Source organism: Lissotriton helveticus, chromosome 12 (genome assembly GCF_964261635.1).
Source record: "Lissotriton helveticus chromosome 12, aLisHel1.1, whole genome shotgun sequence".
Classification (NCBI taxonomy): domain Eukaryota; kingdom Metazoa; phylum Chordata; class Amphibia; order Caudata; family Salamandridae; genus Lissotriton; species Lissotriton helveticus.
The window spans coordinates 635322771-635345762 of NC_136073.1; the positions used below are offsets into that span (position 1 = coordinate 635322771).

A 22992-nucleotide genomic window follows, 5' to 3' on the forward strand; every position below is an offset into this window, starting at 1 on the left:
GTTGTCACAAACTGCTGGGTCATGTATCATGAATTTAGCAGACATAGACATGTTGTTTGGGAACGTTGTTCCACAGCCTCTATGGGGAAAGATTCGTCATGCAGATCATGATCAGGAGTTAGGTGACTCATGGGCTAATATTACTGCAGCAGATGGCCGACAAGTTGGTGGTGCTAAGCCTGAGCCTTTAGTAGCAGATCTCCCTGGTAGGATTATTAATTACATGAAGACTTTAATGCCTGCCATGCGAATAAATTGGGATAAATTGTCTGCATGTAAGCAGAAGAAAGATTGAACGGTCTCAGATTTCTTCACCAGGTTTGAAGAGACTTTTGTCGACCACAGTGGTCAAGATATGAGCACAGAAGGTGGTCAGCGCTTGTTTGTCGATAAATTCGTGCACAATCTGCTTCCGGAGTTGTGTAAGAAGTTAAAAGATTTAGAGAGTTCATGGGCAGTTTCCTCTTCAGCGCAGATATTGGCTACTGCACAATATTACGAAAATCGAGACAAAGATGAGAAAGATAGAGCAGAAAAGAAAACTAAGGAGCTGAAAACGAAGGTTTTGTTACAGCAAGCATATCCGCCACGTGGTGGTGGTGGCCAGAATAATGGTGGTCAGAATATTGGTGGTGAGAGTAACTTATTATTATTATTATTATTATTATTATTAAAAAAAATTGTAGAGCGCGTAGTCACCCGGAGGTATCCCAGCGCTAGGATCCCTACATCTGCGGGTCCGGGGGCAAACGGAAAGGGGGTGGAGGGAGGAAAGCAGACATAGATGGGGAGAATTAAGTTAAGGGAACAGGTGAGTTTTCAGGCGTTTCCTAAAACGTAAAAAGTTATGTTCTGTTCTCAGGTCTCGGGGGAGAGCATTCCAGAGGCGTGCGGTGTGGACCGAGAAGCGTCTTCCACACTATCAGAATAATTATCAGCAGCCTCAACAGTATCAGAGGAACTCGCAAAGAGTCGAGTATACTCAGCCACGTGTTCCTGTAGGCCCCAATCAGTGTTCATATTGTAAGGAAGAGGGTCATTTCAAGTATAGTTGTCCTATTTTATTACAGCGTGCAAATGGTGCTTCTGGTGTAAGAGGTCGAGGTGTTCAACAAGCGTCTAGAGGTAGAGGATGTGGAAATTTCCCCCAGAACACAGTCTCTTCCACCTCAAAATTCTATGAATAGGTTCGATCAGCAGAATAACGCATCTGGTAGGACAGCTCAGTACTATGCTGATGATTACTATAAAGAAGATGAGCATTGGGAAGGTAATGATTGCTAGGACAGCCATAGACAAAGAGAGGGAGTTGTTTCAGTTCCAGTAGATCAGAGTGGACCTTACGTTGAGGTGATTACATCAGGTGTGTCGGGGTCTTTTCTGTTGGATACTGGTGCTACAAAGAGTTCTATTATGCACTCCAAACTCCCTGGCGCACCTTTGTCTGGCGAAATGAATGTTTCTGTAGGTTTTTCTGGCGCCCCAGTTAGAAATCCGATTTCTGACCCTTTGTCCCTTTCTGTTGGACCTTGTGAATTCGAAGCACCCCTTATTCTAACAACAGGTTGTGGTGAAAACTTGCTAGGATTAGATTTGCTAAAAAGATTGTATGCGACTTTGTACTGTTCTCCTTCTGGAGTACAACTTACACTGGGTAAGAAAGTGGTTTCTCCAATGTATTTGTCGAGAGACAAACTTCCAACAGAATTGTCATCTCTCCCTGATATTCTTTGGGCTACTGGTCCTAATGATGTAGGTCTTTTAGAAATACCGCCATATGTTGTAACATTGAAAGCCAATGTTAAAATACCACGAATTCCCCAATATAGAATTGCTAGTGAAGGTGAAAAAGCTTTGCTAGCGATCGTTTACGATCTAATTGAAAAAGATGTCATTGAAGAGACAAGAGGCAACGTTTGCAATAGCCCTGTTCTGCCTGTTTTAAAACTTACTGATCCTTCCCAGCCACCTGTTTACAGATTTGTGATTGATCTTAGAGAGGTCAATAAAATAGTTGTGCCACAATTTCCAGTTGTTCCTGACATTACTGCCCTATTGACTATGATTCCAGCTTCTGCAACATGGTTTTCAGTGATTGACTTGAAGAATGCTTTCTTCAGCATCCCGATTGATGAGGAGAGTAGGGATATTTTTGGCTTCAGTTTAGTAGGTCACAGCTTCCGCTTTAAACGAGCTCCACAGGGCTACTGTGAAAGTCCATCAATATATAGTCAAGCTTTAAAAACACAGCTTGATACAATTGTTTTACCTGAAGGTGCTACCCTTATTCAGTATGTGGATGATTTGCTTGTTGCTGCAGATACTGAGGAAATCTGTAAAGAAGCCACATTGTCATTGTTGCGTCATTTGTGTGATTTGCACCACAAAGTGTCTCTCTCAAAATTGCAATATTGTCGACAAGAAGTGGCCTACTTAGGTCATCTCTTATCGAAGGAGGGAAGGAAACTGACCCCAGAAAGAATTCAGGCAATAGCGAAATTGAGTGTGCCAAGAACACAGAGAGAAGTGCGTGCTTTCTTGGGCATTACATCATATTGCAGGCAATGGACACCAAATTTTTCGTTATTAGCCAAACCTTTGGTGGCATTAACGTGTAAAGATACACCCAATCCCATTCCTTGGTCTGAAGAGTGTCAGAAAAGTTTTTCTGAATTGCGCACAGCATTATGTTCGGCTCCTGTGTTGGGTACCCCCAACTACAGTAAGCCCTTTACATTGTATGTCCATGAGAAACAAGGTTGTGCATTGTCAGTTTTGACTCAGTTGTTTGGAGGCAAGCAGCGTCCATGTGCATATTTTTCGTCGACTTTGGATCCGGTAGCTAAAGCATTGCCGAGTTGTTTAAGAGCAACAGCAGCAGCAGCTGTTTCTATTCGACAGTCTGCTGGTCTAGTGATGAATAATATGTTAGTTGTGATGGTTCCACATGCAGTGGACACGTTGTTGAACAGAACCAAGACACAGCACTTAACTAGTGCTCGATTGTCAGGTTACGAATTGACATTGTTAGCGAGTCATGTGCATATTAACAGATGTAACACTCTAAACCCAGCTACGTTGTTGCCAATTGTAGAGGAATTAGATGCTTCTCAACAGCATGATTGTTTTCTTAGAACAGAAGAAGAAACGAAAGGGAGAATAGATCTCCTAGACACTCCTCTTGCTGATTGTGATGGTACATTGTGGGTGGATGGTTCATGCTTCAAGCTTCCGAATGGTGACACGACTGCAGCATATGCTGTCACGACTTTGCATACAATTGTTGAAGCTGCACGTATTCCACATAATTCAGCTCAAGCAGCAGAATTGATTGCACTTACGAGAGCATGTGTGTTGTCAAAAGGAATGAAAGTGACTGTCTACACCGACAGCCAGTATGCATTTGGTGTGGCTCACAGTTTTGGACGATTGTGGAAAGAACGTGGGTTCCTGACTTCGCATGGAGCTAAGATTCAGCATGGTCAGTTGGTGAATGAGCTTCTTGAATCATTGACCATGCCTCTGCAAGTGGCGATTGTGAAATGTAGTGCCCACAAGAAGGTGACTGATGATGTTGGTCGTGGAAATGCATTTGCTGACGAAATCGCGAAAGAAACTGCAAGGAATGTGATGAGCCGAATGTATGTTGCAGGCCCTGCAAGATGGGTTGGTGATGTTGGAATGTGTGAAGACACGATAGAGAGTGTGAAATCCATTCAAGCTGAAGCTACAGAGAAAGAATTGAGCATGTGGAGAGAAAGTACGAGTAGAATGGATGCAAATGGTTGTTGGGTTGAATTGTCAGAGCATCAGAGATGGTTGTTACCCGATGCATATGTGCTTGCAGTGGTTACAATGGCTCATGGAATGGCTCATATCAGCGTGAAAGGGATTTGTAAGTTGTTGGCTCCAGTATGGCAAAATTCAGGAATTCCCAAGTGTGCAGAGAATGTTGTCAAGAATTGCATGGTGTGTCTAAAACACAATCCTGGTAGGGGAACCCCAACTCCAGCTGGTCATTTTGCACCTCCTACGTATCCGTTCGAGGTTTTGCAGCTAGATTTCATCCACATGGAGAGGTACAACAATTTAAAATACGTACTCGTTGTTGTTTGTGCCTTTTCAAAATGGGTGGAAGCCTATCCCCTAAAAGACAACACTGCCTTATCCACAGCTAAAGCCCTTGTGAAAGAGTACTTCCCCAGATTCGGAATGCCTAGATTGGTCTGGAGTGACAATGGGAGTGAATTTGTGGGTCATGTGATGAAGAGAGTATGTGAAGGGCTAGGCATTCAGCAAAAGTTCCACGCTGCAAATCACCCCCAATCAGCTGGATTAGTAGAATGTTACAATGGCACGCTTAAGTTAAAACTGGTCAAAATTCAAGCGAGCACAGGTCTTAAATGGCCTGATGCTCTACCCTTAGCACTCCTATCCACCAGAATGACTGTGCATTCGCGAGTGAAACTTAGTCCCTATGAAATAGTCTTTGGCCGCCCGGCCAACATATGGGGAGTGCCAAGACCCACCAAGTTCAGTGAAATTGAACACCCTGTTTTACTTGATTACCTGTACGAATTGACGGCTAAATTGCGTGTTTTACACCAACAGGTGCATGATTCACTGCCTCAAGTCTCTGAAGCTCCAGGACACCAGATTGACCCTGGATCCTGGGTGCTGGTCAAGAACTTCCAGCAAACCAAGAATGACCAGCCCAGGTGGACCGGACCGCACCTCGTTCTTCTTTCCACAAGATCAGCTGTTCGAGTGGAGGGGAAGAAATCCTGGATCCACGGGATCCATTGCAAACGGATCCCTCTGCCTCTGCCATATGACCGGTGGGTCCAGGAGGGTGTCGCCGACTCAGAGACTGAAGCTGTGCCACGTTTCCTGCCTTTCAGTGATGCACGTGTAAAAGGAACACTCACTGAACAGGAGAGCGACGATATTTTGCAACCAACTGTATCACCGTCAGTCCGATTGGACACTACAGAACCTGAACTCCTTTTCAAAGACCAAACAGTACCTGGGAAAAAGCGCTATAATTTGAGACCGAGACCTATGGACAAATAAAAAAATTAAAAAATTTATGCCGCTATTTTTGAAAGTGCAGCTCTCCCATCTAAGAAACTTGCTTATTTTTGTTTTTCGAACCGCCATCCGGGTTCCGCTGCTAGGGCCGCGATTGCACAAAGTCTTTGGGGTGCAGCTGACGATGTTAGGTCAGCAGTTCTGGTTGGTCTAAGGGAGTTGCCCTGGACTGACAGAAGCATTCCTTAGCAGAATCAACCTCCCATCGCGGGCAGCACTTTAGAGAGGATGGAGTTTTCCGAGATGGAGAGACCTGCCAAAAGAGTGAACTTTAAAACCAGGATCTGTAAAATAATGACAAAGAAAAGCGTTTTGATATTGTGCATTTTTATGCTATTCAGTGTGATGATATTTCTAATAAGTTATGTTCTGTTCTCTTTTCGAGTAACATTTGCACCCACTACATCGCCCATACCTCCTCCTTCTACTGTTTCCCCACACTCTTTTCAACCCCTTCCTGAACACGAATCAGCTAGGAGACTAGAGTTTATTAATAACTCCTTTGTTCAGCTCTTGCACCAACACCAACTTGTAATGAACACAACTAACTGTTGGGTGTGTGGTCTTATGCCTCACACAACGGATAAAGGTATTCCTTATCTGGTCCTGCCATTCAGTCACAATGGTTCTGTGTGGGCATACAGAACAATGTTCATATACGCACATGAAGTCGACCCTCTACGTTCTGTAACAGACAATCCTAAGAATAGTGCTCTAGTTAAGGGTATAGTAGACATGATTAAGGAAGGTATTTCTTATGAGACTATCCCGAGAGATGAGACACTAGTATACATAGGATGGAACGTAACCGGATATGGAGCTACTCTGAGTGAGAAACAGCAAGCTAAGAGATCCTCCCCGATTTGGATTGTACCCCATCAGGGTCATCTGTGTCTGCAAGGTAATGGCACGAATCCCAGAGCTCAGTTAGGGAAGAGTGTCTGCACTAAAACGTATGTTTTTGCAGCCCAGACTTCCCCTTCGTTTTTAGCAGCTAAGGGTACCTATTTCATCTGCCATGATAGAGCCTATACATGGTTGCCCCCTGACTTTTCGGGCTCATGTTTTGTTTCGTTCCTGTTGCCTCCCACCTACACAGCAGCGGCAGATTACCACAAGACAAGGATAGTTAGAGGTGCCTTGAGTCAAGAAGACACTGCAGGACAAGTATTTGGGGACTTCGTAAAGGGTTTTCTGCCGTTCTGGGGACCGATGGCTAACAGCAGGAACATAAGGCAATTGACAAGGGTGGTTGAATCCACCGTGATTGAAACTGCTGGTGCCCATTAGTAACTTGACTGCTGAGCTCCAGTCGGATCGACTTATGACCCTTCAGAACAGGGTCGCATTAGATGTCATACTTGCAGACCGAGGTGGGGTATGTAGATTGATCCAATCGAGTTGCTGTGTTTTCATTCCAGATAACGCTCCAACAGTGTACCAGGCCATCTCTAAACTGCATAAGATTTCCGAATCTATTCATGTGGATAAAGGAGATTGGTCTTTAATGGGATGGTTATGGGAACTGATATCCGCCTGGGGATGGAAAATTCTGATGGTCATTGGGATGGTCCTAGCCATTCTTTTCCTGTTCTGTCTGTGCGTGCAGTGTGCTCCTGCAATATGTGGCCTCTGTGCTGCATCATGTGTAAGGAAACCTGTATCAAGAGACGAGCTAAGTACTAGAATGATGTTACAGCAACATCTCAATGACTTTAGGAATATAGACCTGGACTCAGATTAGCATGAGATTAGGTTAAATTGCCTATGTAAGGGCAAAAGGAGGGTTTGTGGTTCTGAAAATTCTGGACTTGAGAACAAAACTTCGTCGTAACATGACGAATTTAGTATCAAAAGACCGAAAATGACGAGTACACTATGTGCAAGCATTTTCGTCATATGCCAGTGACGATTTCACCTCGAAATCGTCATTCTCGTTCTGAACCCTTGGCTTCCATTTTGTATATGGCAGCTATTTTGTGAGTTGCCCTTTACATAGGCTTATGATACAGCTAAATTCTATTCCAAAGGACACGTACACATTGATTGACTTTTCTCTGACCTGGGCAGGTTGAAACCATTGCCCCAGGCTGAGCCTGTTTGGTCAGTTCCTCTCCCAGTGGCCGAATGAGATAGCATCAAGGCACAACAGGCCATAAACCCATTTCATCGCACAGACCCTGCCGAATCTTGCTCACACCTGTCCCTGCTCCTTTTTCTCTCACTTGCTTTATGATGGGGAGGTGCCCATTTTTATTGGGGGTCCACCGATATCTGATGAAATGTCGGGCCTTGCCGGGTGATTTGTTGTGGGCTGGACGAACTGAAATATGGACATGTCATCATGACTCTGCTTTTCCTTTGTAACGAAAAAATGTGAATAGTATACTGTAAATTCGAAGAATGTTTGCCTAAAGCACAATATTTTGTATAAAAAGAGAAGCCTGACTTTGTAGGATTGAGCAGTCTCCTGAGAATATACATCCCGTGTGTTGTACTTCTAGGACGCTTGTTTCTTGGTTGCAGCCAATAAAATCGATCCTTGACTTCACCTAGAAGACTCTGAGTTTCTGTGGTCTGAATCAGGAAAGTACCCGAGGTCTTTGGGTGTACCCTGGCACCGCTGGGTTACCGGTTTGGTACCGCTTCTGAAAAACCCAGTACCTCAGTAGACCATATAATTCCGTCGCCTTTCCAAACAGAAGGATCTCCGTCTTATTGGAGTTTAGCTGTAGAACATTCTCGCTCATCCAAGTGGCACTTTGCAGCATACAGGACTTAATCTTTTCTCTGGTTTCCGCTGGGTCTGTCTCAATGGGGATTATCACCTGCGTGTCATCCGCATACGAGATTGTCTCAAAACCACATAATCTAATAATGGTGGCCAGCGGTGCCACATAGATGTTAGATAATGTGGGGCTTAAGATGGAGCCCTGCTCTACCCCTTGTCTACTGCCGTGGTCTGAGAGGTACATGTTAAAAAAGCTCTGCAGCCACGTCCAGGCCGAGCCGTCGATACCAATCTCCTGTAACCTGTCCAACAGGACACGATGAGAGATGGTGTCAAAGGCTGCCGTTAAGTCCAGGAGCACCAGCATGGTGGACGTCCCTCTGTCCAGTGACATCCTGATGGTATCCATGACCTCCACCAATGCCGCCTCCGTGCTGTGGGATGCACGGAAACCTGACTGCGAAGGGTCCAATAAACTATGCTGCTCCAGATATCTATAAAGTTGTTTATTTAACAGTGTCTCCATGACCTTCGAGCTGCATGGGAGGAGGGAAATTGGTCTATAGGTTTGCAGATCCACCGGGTCTGCCAGTGCCTTCTTCCGCAGAGGTTTTATATGTGCTTATTTCCATTTCCTAGGAAACGTGACCGTAGCCAAGGAAATGTTGCAAACCTCAGCTAGAGAGGGAGCTAAAATTGGGGCAAATTCAGCCATTATGAATGGCACTGCAGGGTCAGAGGGGGCACCAGATTTCGTCTGTGCCAGCACAGCTTCAACTTGCTCTGTGGTAATAGCTGTGAAGGCGCTGAGTCTAGGTAGTGAGGGATCTCTCCCCAGAGGGGCCAACCCCTTCGGTGCTTCTCCTGCAGCCAGAGAGCCGTAGATCGTGTCAACCTTGTCCTTAAAATGGTTTGCTATATCATCACATAGCGTTTGTGTCGTGATCCCTGGCTGGGGATCACGAACAACCTGAAATTCCCCCCGACCCCCTTCATCCACACAACAAAAAGAATCAGGACTCACCGGAACCGATCAGGAAAAGAACCGGGGTGACGGCGTGACGGTATTCGGAATGAGTTCAGCGCCCGATACATCCAGGACGGCTCTCGCTCCTGTCTGCGGCGGTTGTCGTGACGGTGCCCGCCAAACGACCCCTGGACAGCCCTGATCTGGACCCGCGGTGAGTTGCAAGGCTGACAATGGGCTACACCTGGGCAAGGGCTGCCGAGAGCCTGGTTCGGGGTGCACTTCTCCGCCAGTTCTGCCTACATTGCCGTCCCGACAGAGTGACGACTGACTGACCCCAAAATGGCCGCTCCTGCTCCACTCGCAACTCTACCCACAGTTCCTTATACGCCCCGCCAAGCACCGGAACACCTAGCGGAGCAAATCCCGACTTCCTCCAACTTTGCCCAGACCGTAGGAGTCCTTTGATTGACGACACCGGCAATTGGACCTACGAGGAGCACCGTCTTGTAAGTTGAGACTGCCTGACCCTAAGATGGCCGACTCGGCCCCTCCAACCCCGTGATTCTTTCTCCCGTGAAAGCTCTCCTAACTAGATGCGGATTGCTTCTTACTCTCAATGTCTTCAACTCACCAACATCAGTAAGCACCCAGGAAAGGTCACCACTCGACTGCTTGATGAGCCTGACCCAGTGATGGCCGCCACCCGGTAACTTATGACCACCCGTAGTTACGCGAGTGACCCGGTCCATCCATATGAAGCGGGCCTCCTCCGGAGACCATGGACACTCCCTTACTTGCACCACGGTGTGGAAGTCGGAGTATTCTTTATATACAGGGATTTACTCATCCTAAGAACGTCGACCTGGCTCCATTATCTCTGCCCCAACATTTAGACCTGACCTCATGATGGCCGCCCTCCCACTTTCCTCTGGGCTATAGACAATCATGGGGGCGGACTGAACTTCTAACTCAAGGACTCGTCTCCCCTGCCAGATTTTAAATTGGCCACCTCAGTGAGACCTTCCACGATACTCTTTCCTCCCCAGGTCTTAAATCATTGGCCTCCGTTCGGACCTCAACCAGCCCTCCCCCTAAGATTGACTTTGGACTCCCTCCTTTGACTATCACCTACCCAGCCGGACTTCGGGCAAACGCTCCCCCGTCTCTCCTGACCTTATCTTCCCCTCTCCCTTCCCCATCCCTCTCCCCTCTCCGCTCCTACTCTTTCCAGCTTCTGTCCTCTGCCCTCACCTGTCCCTGCCCTTTGTCCCCACCCTGTTTTTCTGTGAACCTCTTCCCTCAACACTTGAGACCGAACTATTTTGTCTGTTGCCCGATGGAGCTACCTGGTTTAGCTATAGGGGAGATGGGCCGTGGATTCCCTCCTTGGTCGTCACCTACCCAGTCGGTCTTTAGACAGACTTCCTTTCGTCTCTACGGTTGTCTCTTCCCTTATTCTCACTTTCTCACCTCCCCTACCCCCCACTTCTTTTCTCTCTCCTTTCTCTCCTCTCCTAATGTATTGCTGATTGTTTTATGTAATGTGTAATTGTTGATCTTTTTCTGTTATATTGTTGAACCACATTGTTGCACTTCCTTTCGTCCCTCCGGTCATCTCCTCCTGCATCCTCCCTCTATTTATGTCTCTCCTTCTCCCCTCTCTCAATGTATTGAGACTGAACTAATTTGTCTGATGCCCGATGGAGCTACCTGGTTTAGCTATAGAGGAGATGGGCCATGGATTCCCTCCTTGGTCATCACCTACCCATTCGGTCTTTAGACAGACTTCTTTTCATCTCTCCGTATTGTCTCTTCCATTATCCTCCCCTTCTCATCTCCCCTGCCCCCTCCACTACTTTTCTTTCTCTTTTCTCTCCTCTCCTAATTGTATTGCCTATTTTTTTGGATTTATTGCGTAATTGTTGAACTTTTTCTGTTACACTGTTGATTCTCATGTAAAGCGCTCTGATTCCTCCGGGTCTAGCAAGCGCTATATAAAACTCTTTAAATAAATAAAATAAATAAATATTAGCTTTAGGGTTTGTGCACTCTTTGAGTATTTTAAAAAGCTCCTTAGAAGAGTTCTTTGCCTCCCGTATTTGCGAGCCTAAGTGGTCTCTTCTCGCTCAATTACAGTTTTTTAAGTAGGCTTTGTGTGCTACTGAAAAGGCAAGTTTGTCCTCTGGCCGCTTGGTTTTCCTCCATTTTCTTTCTCTGCCTCTACACCGGGCCTTTTCCTTCTTAAGACTTTCATAGTACCAGGGGACTGAGGCAGCCCTTTCCTGCGTTCGTACTACCCTAAGTGGCGCAATGACATTTAGAGTGTCTCCAATAGAGGCCTCCCATTTTAATAAGGCATTATCACTTCCCTCTCCTTTATCAAAGGAGGGGGGTCTGAAGACCTAACTAAATGCCACAGGGATGACTTTCCTCCAAGCTCTACGAGGACTCACTCTACGTTGGGGCTAGCTTCCTTTATCCTACCTGCTAATGGTAAATGTAAGCACAAAGTGATAGGTCCACTTTAATGGCCACGGAGATTCTACTGAAAAGCCTATGTTTGCAAAGATGTTGTCGAAAGTATGCCATGCAATGCGAGTACGTAATTTTTGGAGAGTGACCTAGTGACTCCATGGCTGACAGCAAACCTTTTGCATCAGAGTTGGAGGGGTCATCTAAATGGTGATTAAAGTCACTAACTAAAAACAGAACTCGGATTGCAGGATATACGAAGCGAGGGACTCCAATAGTGAGGTGCAGAACATTTTATTACTTTCTCCTGGTGGATGATATACTACCGCCCCATCCCGCTGGCCCCTTTCCAAGACTGCAGCCATGGGGCCCGTAAGGCTATAGCCAGGGCCCCCCCTTATGTTCCCCCTAACTAGTCTTGTGACGGTGTACTTGTCAGGGAACGTGGAGGCCAGTACTGGAGTGAAGTGACTTTGCAGCCAGGTCACCGGAATGAGACATATGTCCGGCTTCAGATCCTCCAGCAAATACCACAGTTCCGCGAAGTGTTTTTGGAATAGATCTAGCATTAATATATAGGGCACGAAATGGCTCCTGTTTTACCTTACCCTGGGTATTGTTCCCCGTACTTAGGACATTATTGGTTTTATTAGCTTGCTTGCTTTGGGTCTGTGAGAGGAGGGGGTCGGCTATTTGCCTGACCTGTGTTGCCATCCAACCACATTGACAACATCTCCTGCCTTGTGACCCTATTTCTCCTGAGAGCTTTCCCACACAACCCCTGCCCAGCGTGTTCTCCCTTAGGTCCAGCAACTTCTCCTTAGAATACATTAAGGCCGTCCTCTTCTACGTGTTCAGACTGGCAGAGTTTCCTGGCAGCCGGCAACATCCAGGCGCAGACGGGCGCAAACAGGCTTACCTTAGGCGCACCTTCGGCGCAGCGGAGCGCGTCCGCTGCACGTCCGAGCATGCGCAGAAATTTATGCCCCCAGAGGTAGTAGCTAGACCGCTAACCTCTCCAAAATGGTCACCAAAGTCAGGCAGCCTCTCTCCACTCAAACGGCTGTTTGTAAACGCGACCGCGGTGGCTTGGAGAGTTGCCCTAGCCGCCTTCACTTCCCCCACACAGGTAATGACAGTTCACATACTAAAATGTTTTTAAAAATGCAATCAAAATTACTCTTTGCTTCCCAAATACTTCAAAATCAGTGAAATCACTGTAAGTTTTTAAAAAAAGAGCAGCGCATAGCTATCTGTTGCCGCAGAGTGTGCAATACCGGGGCTTCATTCTGAACCTCTGGTAAGAGAATGGTGAAAAAGGGTTGTAGCACGTACAAACCCTATTTTGCCAGTCAGTAACCTATTAGCGACTCGCAAAACAGGGTTTGTGAGTCACTATCAGGAAGGCAAGTGCCAAGGGCGTCCCTTACTAATGGCGAGTCGCAGGGGGATGTCTAATTGTTATTGGGAGTAGAGGTGTGGCACTCAAGCTGAACGCAACTTCCGGGGAGAGCACATTTATATCTATGCTCAGCCGGACGTGCGCAGCGGGCGTGCTGCTGGTGCGCAGAAAGCGCGCCTAATGCAAGCCCGTCTGCGCCCATCCAGGACCAGGAGCCAGAACCCCTGCACAAAATTCCCAAATTACATATTCCAGAGAGGAACTATATAGCTATAACAAGGAAGTGGGAAGCAATTGTAAGAAGATTGGGGCGAATACAAACGCTGCAGTAATAACAAAGAGTTGCGGCTCAGTACACAAAATATTTAAACCACGTACAAAATAGAGAAAAAACACAAGAATACACTTAACAGTTCCAATAACGAGCTGGAATGGAAATTAGGTCTGATCAATAGCACATCATTGCCTAAACATACAACTGAAATCCGAATTCTGTTAGAGGACACCAAACCAGATGCTCTATACATATCAGAAAGTTGGCTCTAAGAGGAGTCCTCACCAGACTTAGTCATGGCACTTCCACCAGAATATGAGATACATAGGCTAGACATGACATGCCAGGTAGGGGGTGTTGCCATTCTCTTAAAAAAGGGATACAAATGCACCAGAGAGCCACTGGCCCTGGAAGGATGCGAATGTCTCTCCTTCTCGATCTTCCTTTCTTCTAATTTCATCTTATCAGGCCTTTTAATTCACCGTCCACCAGTTCCTCATGGGGAATTCCTAGAAGAACTGCCCGAAGTGCTGACCAGTCTGTTATTAAAAAAAAGCTACATCACTGTATTGGGGGACCTGAATTTACATTTGGAAAATAAAAGTCTCTCCGGTACAAAAAGTCTCCTATCTGATTTGGAAAGCCTACATCTGACCCAACAAGTAACAACGGCCATGCATAACAAGGGACATACTTTAGATGTGGTAATCACAAATAACCAGATATGAAAGTGGACATGCCAATACCGGTTCCCTGGTCGGACCACTACTTCATTCCGATTGAGTTAAGGAAGCTAGGAAGGGAGAGCAGGGAAGCCTCCGCCATGAAAATAACATGAAAGAGGTGCTGGGCCAAGATTAATCAGCTAGAATGGGGGGAAGTTTTAACCAATTTGCCAAATCTAGGCACAGGAGAGTTAGGATCAGCCGAAGAGGGGTACTCAAGATGGGAATCATGGATTAATCAATCCCTGGACATCGTGGCCCCAAAAACTGCACTAAAGCCTAAAACCAGAACTAGAGGGGAAGGTTGGTTTAACCCCCAGCTTCTAGAACTAAAGAAGCAATGTAAAAGACTTGAAAGGGAGTGGAGAAAAACCTATGATCCATTAATGAAACTTGACTATAAAAAGCTATTAGGAATTATCATGATAATATCAAAGTGAGCCAAGCTAAGTTCTTTGAGGAAAAAATAAACAGGGCTCAGAACTCCTCAAAAGAACTGTTCCAAGTGATTAAAATGATCACTAACTAATCCAAGCTCTGACACAGGTCCTACTGAAACGTCGAAGGAGAGATGTAATGACCTAGCCACATACTTTCTCTCCAAAGTAACGGACATATACAGTAGCTTTAACAATAAGGGAGACCCTGATCCAGAGAGGGAAGAAGTGTCAGAAACAGCCCTTCCCCAGAAGGTGATGACCAATTTTCCACCTATTGAACAGCACGAGATAGAAGTTCTGATGGAGAAGGTGAAGTCTGGCTCACCTCTGGACCCAGCAACCCCACATATGCTCAGGACAGTAGCACCCATCATCACACCAAATTGAATGAGGGTCTTGAATCAATCTCTAGAGCTAGGTGAAGTCCCAGGGGCCTGGAAACATGCAGTGATAAAGCCCCTGTTAAAAAAATACAATGCAGATAGAGGGCAAGTGGGGAACTTTCGTCCGATCTCTCAGCTACCATTTGCCGGCAAATTGTTAGAAAAACATGTCAACAGAAATCCGTCTGATTTTCTTGAGAACCACCAGTGCCTCCACCCAACTCGGATGGGTTTTAGAGCACAACACAGTACGGAATCTGCCCTGCTGGTAGTGGTAGAAGATCTGAGACAATGTCTAGACCAGGGGAAATCAGCAGTGTTCCTCCTGTTGGATTTGAGCGCTGCATTCGATACGGTGGACCATCAAATACTTGGCAGAAGGCTCACAGGTATTGGGATACAGGGCAGGGCACTCAAATGGCTATCCTCATTTCTGAATAAAAGAACCTTCCAAGTACAAGAAAATTCTACTCTCTCGAAAACCATGGGGCTAAAATGCAGCGTACCACAGGGATCAGCACTGAGCCCAACCCTTTTTAACGTATACATGGAGCCCCTGGCCAAGATTGTGCAAGAATTTGACATATCCATGACCTCGTACGCCGACGATACACAGTTGGTGATCTCACTGGACCCAAAAAACAATAGAGATGGGGAAAAAATGTCCTCCTGTCTGATAAAGTTAAAGAGTGCATGACGCAAAGCTGGCTAAAGCTGAATGGGGAGAAAACAGATATTATTTCTTGGAAATAAATCGATACCAAGGCCCATTTTAGACTGGCCAGCTTGCTTAGGTAAGGTACCGATACCTACAGACATTATAAAAAGCCTAGGTTTCTGGCTACAATCTGACCTATGTATGGCGACACAGGCCAGGAAGGTAGCCGCAACTTGTTTTGGAATATTGGGAAGACAACGGAAAATCCTGGAAAGGGTGCCAACACACCTCAGGAAGACGGTGATCCATTCTCTGGTCACCTCCCGACTAGATTATGGTAACTCACTGTTCATGGGGGCACCGAAATACGTGACCTGCAGATCGTGCAGAATGCAGCTGCCAGGCTGCTCTGTAATGTACCCACCCGAGAATCAGTAAAAAAGCATCTATTGGACCTCCATTGGTTACCGATAGAAGCAAGAATAAAATTCAAGGTCCTGATTATTATGCACAGAGCACACCACAATAAAGGTCCGGAAAAAATCAGGAAGTTAATATCCCTCTATACTCCAAACAGACGACTACGGTCCAGCACAGAAGACCGCTTAACACAAACAAAGGCCAGGAGGGAAAGATGGAGTGAAAGAGCTTTTTCCCATCTGGCTCCTAAGCTCTGGAACTCCATCCTGGTGGATTGTAGAAGAATAGACAATGAACTACAATTTAGAAAGCAAATCAAGACCTGGATGTTCAAGCAATACCTCTAAGTTACCGGCACCTAATCAGTTACTAAAGGCATAGCGCTGAGAAGCCTCACGACAGCCATGCGCTCTACAAATGCCCAATAATAATAATAATAATAATAATAATAATAATAATAATAATATTAATGCAACCGCAAATGCAGTCGAAAAACAATGACAGCTACCACCAACTTCAAATTGGTGGTAAAGCCAGTCACAAATGGAAAAGGGTCCCCAGAGGACCCTTTCCTCTTTGTGCTTGGCAGAGAAAAACATTTGGGGAAAGAAAATGCTATATTTAAAAAGCAAACACATGGTGGTGTACTGTCTCCAGCAGGCCATCATCCCTGTGTTATTGCCCATTACCAATGGTTTGCAAATTGCGACCTACCTCATGAATAGTGATGAGGCACGTCATTTGCAAACCCATTGGGAATCGCTAAATGTGTCTGAGACAAATTTGTACATTCCAATATGCGAGTTGCAATAAACAAAACCAAAAAAATGTAAAACGCAATTTGCAACCTGCAAAAGGTGTTGAAAAATGAAATTGTACAATTAAGAGATGGACTAAAATGTGACAGGAAATTAGCTTAGCCCAGTTGTCTAGCGGTGAAGAAGCTTCCTGCAGGTTGGTCACTGGTAGGATTGTAGAGCTCGACACAGTGAGCTGTTAGTGGACATTCCTGGCTGAGCATATCTATGGATAGATACAGCTTAAGCCTTGTGCAACCAAAGGTTGATTAAATCTTGTAGACCAGCAAATAGTGCTCTTGGAGAATAAAGAGGTGAGAAAAAAGAGCTAGGCGACGAACCCTAAAAGAGAACAGGGTAAATGTTATGGATTTTCAATTGATCCTGTGTGTCATAGAGTATGAAAATGAAAGAAAACAACGTGTTACAAAGAAAAGTTGGTAGGTCTGTATATAAGGTGTATTTGATGCATGTAACAAGATTAGATCGGGGTCAGAGGAAGCTGTATAATTTGAGGAATAAGATGATCCACTTCTCTACGATTACTAAACAACAAAACAGAAGCCAATACTGCAAATTCTGATCAGAAGGAAATTAATTACTGCGCGCAAAGAATTAAACTAAGAGCGAGTTATCGACAAATTGTCGGGAATAATCAAATTTATTATTCAAAAAGGTTTTTAAGCATCTTCGTTGGTTGGAGTTCACCAAACATGTCACAACAAATATCAAAGAATGAACAGTACAAAATTACAATTTCATAAAAATGACATTGACCATAAAACATACACATTAATGTAAGGAACAAAGCACACGTACAAGGTTGATCAACTTTCACATTCGAATCTCACTCTCTCACACATACCATACATACATGAATCAATAATTACAATTTATAATGTCACAAATTAATTGTTTCAAAAACACCAAAGAGACTTATTTGGTCGAATTACAGTATTTTTCAGTTCCAAAAAGAGCTATTAGATCATAGCATTCTTATGGTGTGCATAGGCGGTCTACGCGTTTCGAACCCTTACTAAATGAGGAGGGTTCTCATCAGGACCTCATAACTGTGGTATGAGTGTACACCACTGCAAAATAGAGTGGGAACCGGGCGGAGAGAAAATGATATCTTTCAAATAGACTTGTGTAATTTCAGACACTGAGCAGATACAAACTGAGACGAGACGCCGTGTTGCGAACGGATTAACTCCTCGCAGTTCTATATCACCACGCCCAGGATCAACTCCTTGCAGCTTTACATCACCGCCCTCACTATGGATTCTTACAAATAAATCATTTCACATCCTGAAAGATATAATTTTGTCTCCGCCCGGTTCCCACTCTATTTTGCAGTGGTGTACACTCATACCACAGTTATGAGGTCCTGATGAGAACCCTCCTCATTCAGTAAGGGTTCGAAACGCGTAGACCGCCTATGCACACCATAAGAATGCTATGATCTAATAGCTCTTTTTGGAACTGAAAAATACTGTAATTCGACCAAATAAGTCTCTTTGGTGTTTTTGAAACAATTAATTTGTGACATTCTAAATTGTAAATATTGATTCATGTATGTATGGTATGTGTGAGAGAGTGAGATTCGAATGTGAAAGTTGATCAACCTTGTACGTGTGCTTTGTTCCTTACATTAATGTGTATGTTTTATGGTCAATGTTATTTTTATGAAATTGTAATTTTGTACTGTTCGTTCTTTGATATTTGTTGTGAAATGTTTGGTGAACTCCAACCAACGAAGATGCTTAAAAACCTTTTTGAATAATACATTTGATTAATTCCCGACAATTTGTCGATAACTCGCTCTTAGTTTAATTCTTTGCGCGCAGTAATTAATTTCCTTCTGATCAGAATTTTCAGTATTGGCTTCTGTTTTGTTGTTTAGTGATCGAGAGGCTTGGCCTTACTGTAGGAAGCCCACACCCAGTGTAGTTTTCTCACCACTTCTCTACGATGGCATTGTGGAGGTACAGTGCTATGCCACAGAAGAAGGTGTGTTTAGCACGGTTATCACATTTGAATATAAACAACATTTAATAAATACTAATAAGAAATGGCTAATAGCATAAGCAGAAAAATCCTCAACTCGTCATTTAAATTAATATATTTTCCAAACAACAAAACAACTTTACCCAGTTGTGATGGAACTGCTCTATTAAGTGTAAATTCTTCAGTAATGTATTTTTAAAAAGATCCATGTTCTTGCCCTTAATCATTTGAAGGGGCACCCCAAAACTCTGGGGTTGTCAATGGGACATTTTTGTATTTCATCACCACCACCACCTCAGAACTAATTTCTTGCTTCACAAATATTTCCTATTCTAGACACATTGATAATTTCTGAGACAGCCCTTGACAGCTCCAAGACAGGCTATACTATCACCTAAACAAATGGTAAGACCTATCACACATGCATTTAATGACAGTGATGACATACTGGTATTTGCAGAAACGCAAAAAGTAGCAGCAGAAGGCTCTTACATAACTATGCCAATTACTTGCTGATGCAGGTCTCACTCTGAATGCAGCAAAGTGAGTTTCCCAAGAACAAACTCAAATTATTTGGGCACATATTCTTTAATGGGGGAATGGCTCCTGACCAAGATAAAGTGAAAGTGCTGTCAGCTACCTGCCTTCCACATGATGTTACCATGCTGCGATCCTTCTTAAACGCGGCCAGTTATTGCTCAAGGTACACTTTGCTACTGTGAGTGCCCCATTGAGAGACTTGACAATGAGAAATGTCCATTTGAAGTGGTCTGCTGAATGTGATCAAAGCTACAAAAAAATACAACATGCGATTAAGAATGCAACCAAGACCAAACCAAGACAGCATATTTTGACCCCACGTTATATAATGAGATCACAGTAGATGCAGGCCCTGTGGGGCTGGGGCAATCCTTGCTCAACATAATGACCATCTAAATGTTCAGAGACACACCATGGCCTATGCTAGTCAGAGGCTGTCTGACACAGAACGTGCCTATTCTCAACTGGAGAAGGAGAGTCTGGCTGTAGTGTGGCATGCAAAATATGCATGTGTTTTTATACAGAAAATGATCCACTATCTTTACAGACATCAAGCGCTGCTCCCCATTGTTGGAAACCTGAACGCTAAAATGTCCACTTGCACTGAGAGGAGGGGGTTGCGACTACAACAGTACAACTATGCAATTGTACACGAGCCAGGTTAAGATCAGAATCCTGCTGATTGCTTTTCACAAGTACCGCTACACAGTCACAGTTCGACATTCTGACAGCTGAGGAATACATTACCTAAACTGTGAGATCTAGCACGCCAGCAGCCCTATCCATTGAACAGATTATTGCTGCTACTAATACGGATAAGTACATACTTATCCTCAAAGACATAATTTCAGCTCAATCGTGGAAGAATGCTCGACCTTTTGCTGACAACGATGAAATTAAAAATTCAAAAATGTACAGGATAAACTGTCCGTTATCAGGGAAGGTTGTGTATTTTGAGGCTCAAGATTTGCCATATCTGAAAGCCTAAGACAGCAAGACATTGAACTAGCCCATGAAGAACATTGTGGCATTGTAGCCACCAAAGAGCCCTAAGAGACAGAGTGCGGTTCCTGTGTCTAGATGAGCGCGTGGAGCGCGAACTAAGAGTACCATCTTTGCAACTGTCTTTCCCCAAAGTGACACAGCCTCCACTGACAATGTCTAAGCTTTCAGCACATGCTTCGGAAAGAGTTGCAGGTGATTTCTGGGCCTTTAGGAAACAGATATCATCTCATGGTAGTTATGAGTATTCATGTTTTCCTTTAGTAGAGAAGTTATCATCACCAACCCTTGACAAGGTCATCGAGCATCTTGATGACAGCTTTCCATCGTGCTGTATCACCACAATTCTCAAATCTGACAATGGTCCGCCATTCAATAGCAAAGAATTTAAGAAGTCTCTAGTCAGGCTAAATGTCAAGCATCAAAAGAGTACACCTCTGTGGCCTCAAGTCAATGTAGTTATCGATTTGTGGATACCCTAGATGGGGTAATTCAATGAGCGTCGATGACGAGAATCGAGTTAAACCAGGGTCTGTCTAAAGTCCTCCACACATATCGTTTAACTCCTCACTCCACAACTGGTGATATTCCTGCCACCTTGAGATTTGGGAGAGCCATCAGAACTAAACTGCCACAGTGGACAGTAGACCCATCTTCGAGTGCTGATAAGAAATGTGTGACAGACCCTTCTCAAAAGTACAAGACGAAAACCTATGCCAATCGGCGTAGACGTGCTCAGGAAACAGTCTTTGTTGAAGATGATTGGGTCCTGTTCAAGCACAAACAAAAGCGGAAAACAGACACTCTGTTTGCTGACGATCCTATCAGGGTTACGACGTGCAAAGGACACATGGTAATGGCACACCGTCCTGGAAAGTTAATCAAATGGGACTCGTCACACTTTAAGCACCTACCTCAAAGTTCGTCAGCTCCTACAATCATGAATGCGGCGAACCTGCCTAACATTCCAGATCAAGCACCAGAACCTGTACCATCAGCGCACAAAACATATGTCAACCATCTCATGCCACTCGATCTGGCCGACTACTGTGAGTGACTTGACGACTTACTGAGGAAATGTAATCTGACTGTTGTTTGTAGTTTGTATTTAACAAAGGGGAAGATGCGGTGTTGCGAGACAGTGCGCTAGGACACTGGTGGTTCTGGGCGAACTCAACAGAGGAATTTCGGAACTTGCTAGGAGGTATTAAGGTGAGGTTAGTTATGACGTAATGAGAGAACAGTGTTTGATTGTATGCTGAGGAATAAAGACGTCTATTACAGATCTCCTGTGTGGCATATTCATTTGCATGCTCCTGTGCTGGGGAAGAAACTACAGCATCCAAATAGACGAAAATAGTCTTAAGCTTTGAAACACCAATGGCAAATATCAGGATGTAAAATGCATACTGCCCAATAACCACCTAACGCCATAGGATCTGGTCCAGTGGACCATGCTTAAACCACAGAACTAGGATACTTGACATCTAATCTCGGCTTTAGCACTTCACCAAAATATACCGGATTAAACACTGTATACTAAAGGTGGGCAGGGCGCACAACACAGCAAAATTTCCCTGAGGTGGGCACCGCCATGACTTTGCCATCAGAATCATTGCCCTCCAGTAGTGCTCTAGAGGACTTGTAGGAAACGTGAACCCTGGAGACATGTTTTTAATCCAGCCTCCCATTCACATTGTGTGCTCTTAGGTAATAACTTTTTGAATGTATTCATCTAATTCCTTTGATTGGGAGTAGTTGGAATGAATGTAAAAGCTGCTAGTGAGCATGTGGTGAAAAATGAACTGAATAGTATCTGGAGGTAAGGTGGTATGGGTAGAAGTGGCTAATCTTATGATGTATTCACCAAAATGCAATATGGAAGTAAAGGAAATTAGTAGTGACCTGCAGTTTCGGGGCTACTAGTTTAACAAATTGATCTTGGGCAAATAATTTCAATGCGCCTCTGTTCACTAACGCACATTACTCCTTTCTTTCCTTTGAATGAAAAGCAGCCCACCACAGTGCTGATGATGTTGGATGCCGGAGATTGTGACAGGAATCATGTGCCCTGAAAACCATCCTCTCGATCGACCCACTAATAGCATACCCATGTACAATGTTGAACAGCAAGAGATATATGTTCGTTAATACACAGTTTTGGGTATGTGGCCGGGCCGTGGCACCAACCTGGAGATGCTTTTACACAAGAGGGAAGAAGCAGGCTCTCCACTCTCCGGCCTATCACAGCAGGTCTCCCTGAATTAGGGGGCGGGGTTGTCACACAGTCCTGGTGTAGGAGTTGGGCATATGTGTGGCAATATACCCGATTCAGGCGGGAGACTGCCGATTTTTCGAGCCATTAAATGGCTTTATTTTAGCTGTCTCCCGCCTGAAATATCATTTTCAACAATAGTTGTCAATGTGGAATTTTCATTCTCACGATTTTTTATTTTAAATCTCCCACGTCCCTGTCCTATAATGTTGACATGTATGGTTGGGGATAGTAACGTGTGTGTTTTTGTATGTGCCCTGAAAGTTTGCTTCGCTCCCTTTCACAGACAGCGGTCCAGTGGGCATGGAAGATACCTGCGGCGCGTCCCGCCTTCCGTCCGTTTCTCTCAGAGAGCGGTGTCCAGACATGAGGCAGTTGGGAGTCCCCCGTCAACACTACTGCTGTTATTATATTGATGAATAAACTTCTGCCGACTAGAGTCCCCCGGCCTGTATTCTGCGTCACGGACCGCTTCTATTCCTCTTGTCCTCTTTCGCATTCCTCCCGTGCACTGCTTACTCTGGTGTGTACTCTGCGCCGATGAGAGCCACCCGGCCTCATCTGATTCCTGCGTCACGAGCGCGTCGCTTCCTGTGTTTTTCTCCGTCTCCGCACAATTTAAGGAGGACTGCAGGGCTCTACGGGATCTTGGGGATTGGTGCCCCTAGATACCACTGTTCTTTGGGGCCGGTCTGAGTTGCCTCCTCTCTTAATAGCGATAGACTGGGTTGTCCTCCAGGACCCACTAGTCCAACGGGAGTGCGGCGGAGCCGGATGCCCTCCAGGACCTAGTTCTCCTAGCCAT

General features: G+C 44.9%; 1 protein-coding gene across 6 annotated transcripts in view; it reads right to left on the minus strand.

Annotated features, from left to right (window-relative positions):
- LOC144799973 (butyrophilin subfamily 2 member A1-like) overlaps positions 1-22748 on the minus strand; it is a 683081-nt gene extending 660333 nt beyond the window's left edge. For all 6 annotated transcript variants that reach the window (XM_078671629.1, XM_078671626.1, XM_078671625.1 and 3 more), the window contains exon 1: positions 22502-22748. Coding sequence is in view for 4 of the 6 variants with exons in the window: in XM_078671626.1 (XP_078527752.1) it covers positions 22502-22555 (54 nt within the window). In the remaining 2 variants the exon portion in view is untranslated. The remainder of the gene's footprint in view (positions 1-22501) is intronic.
- Between the last annotated feature and the right edge of the window lie 244 nt (positions 22749-22992).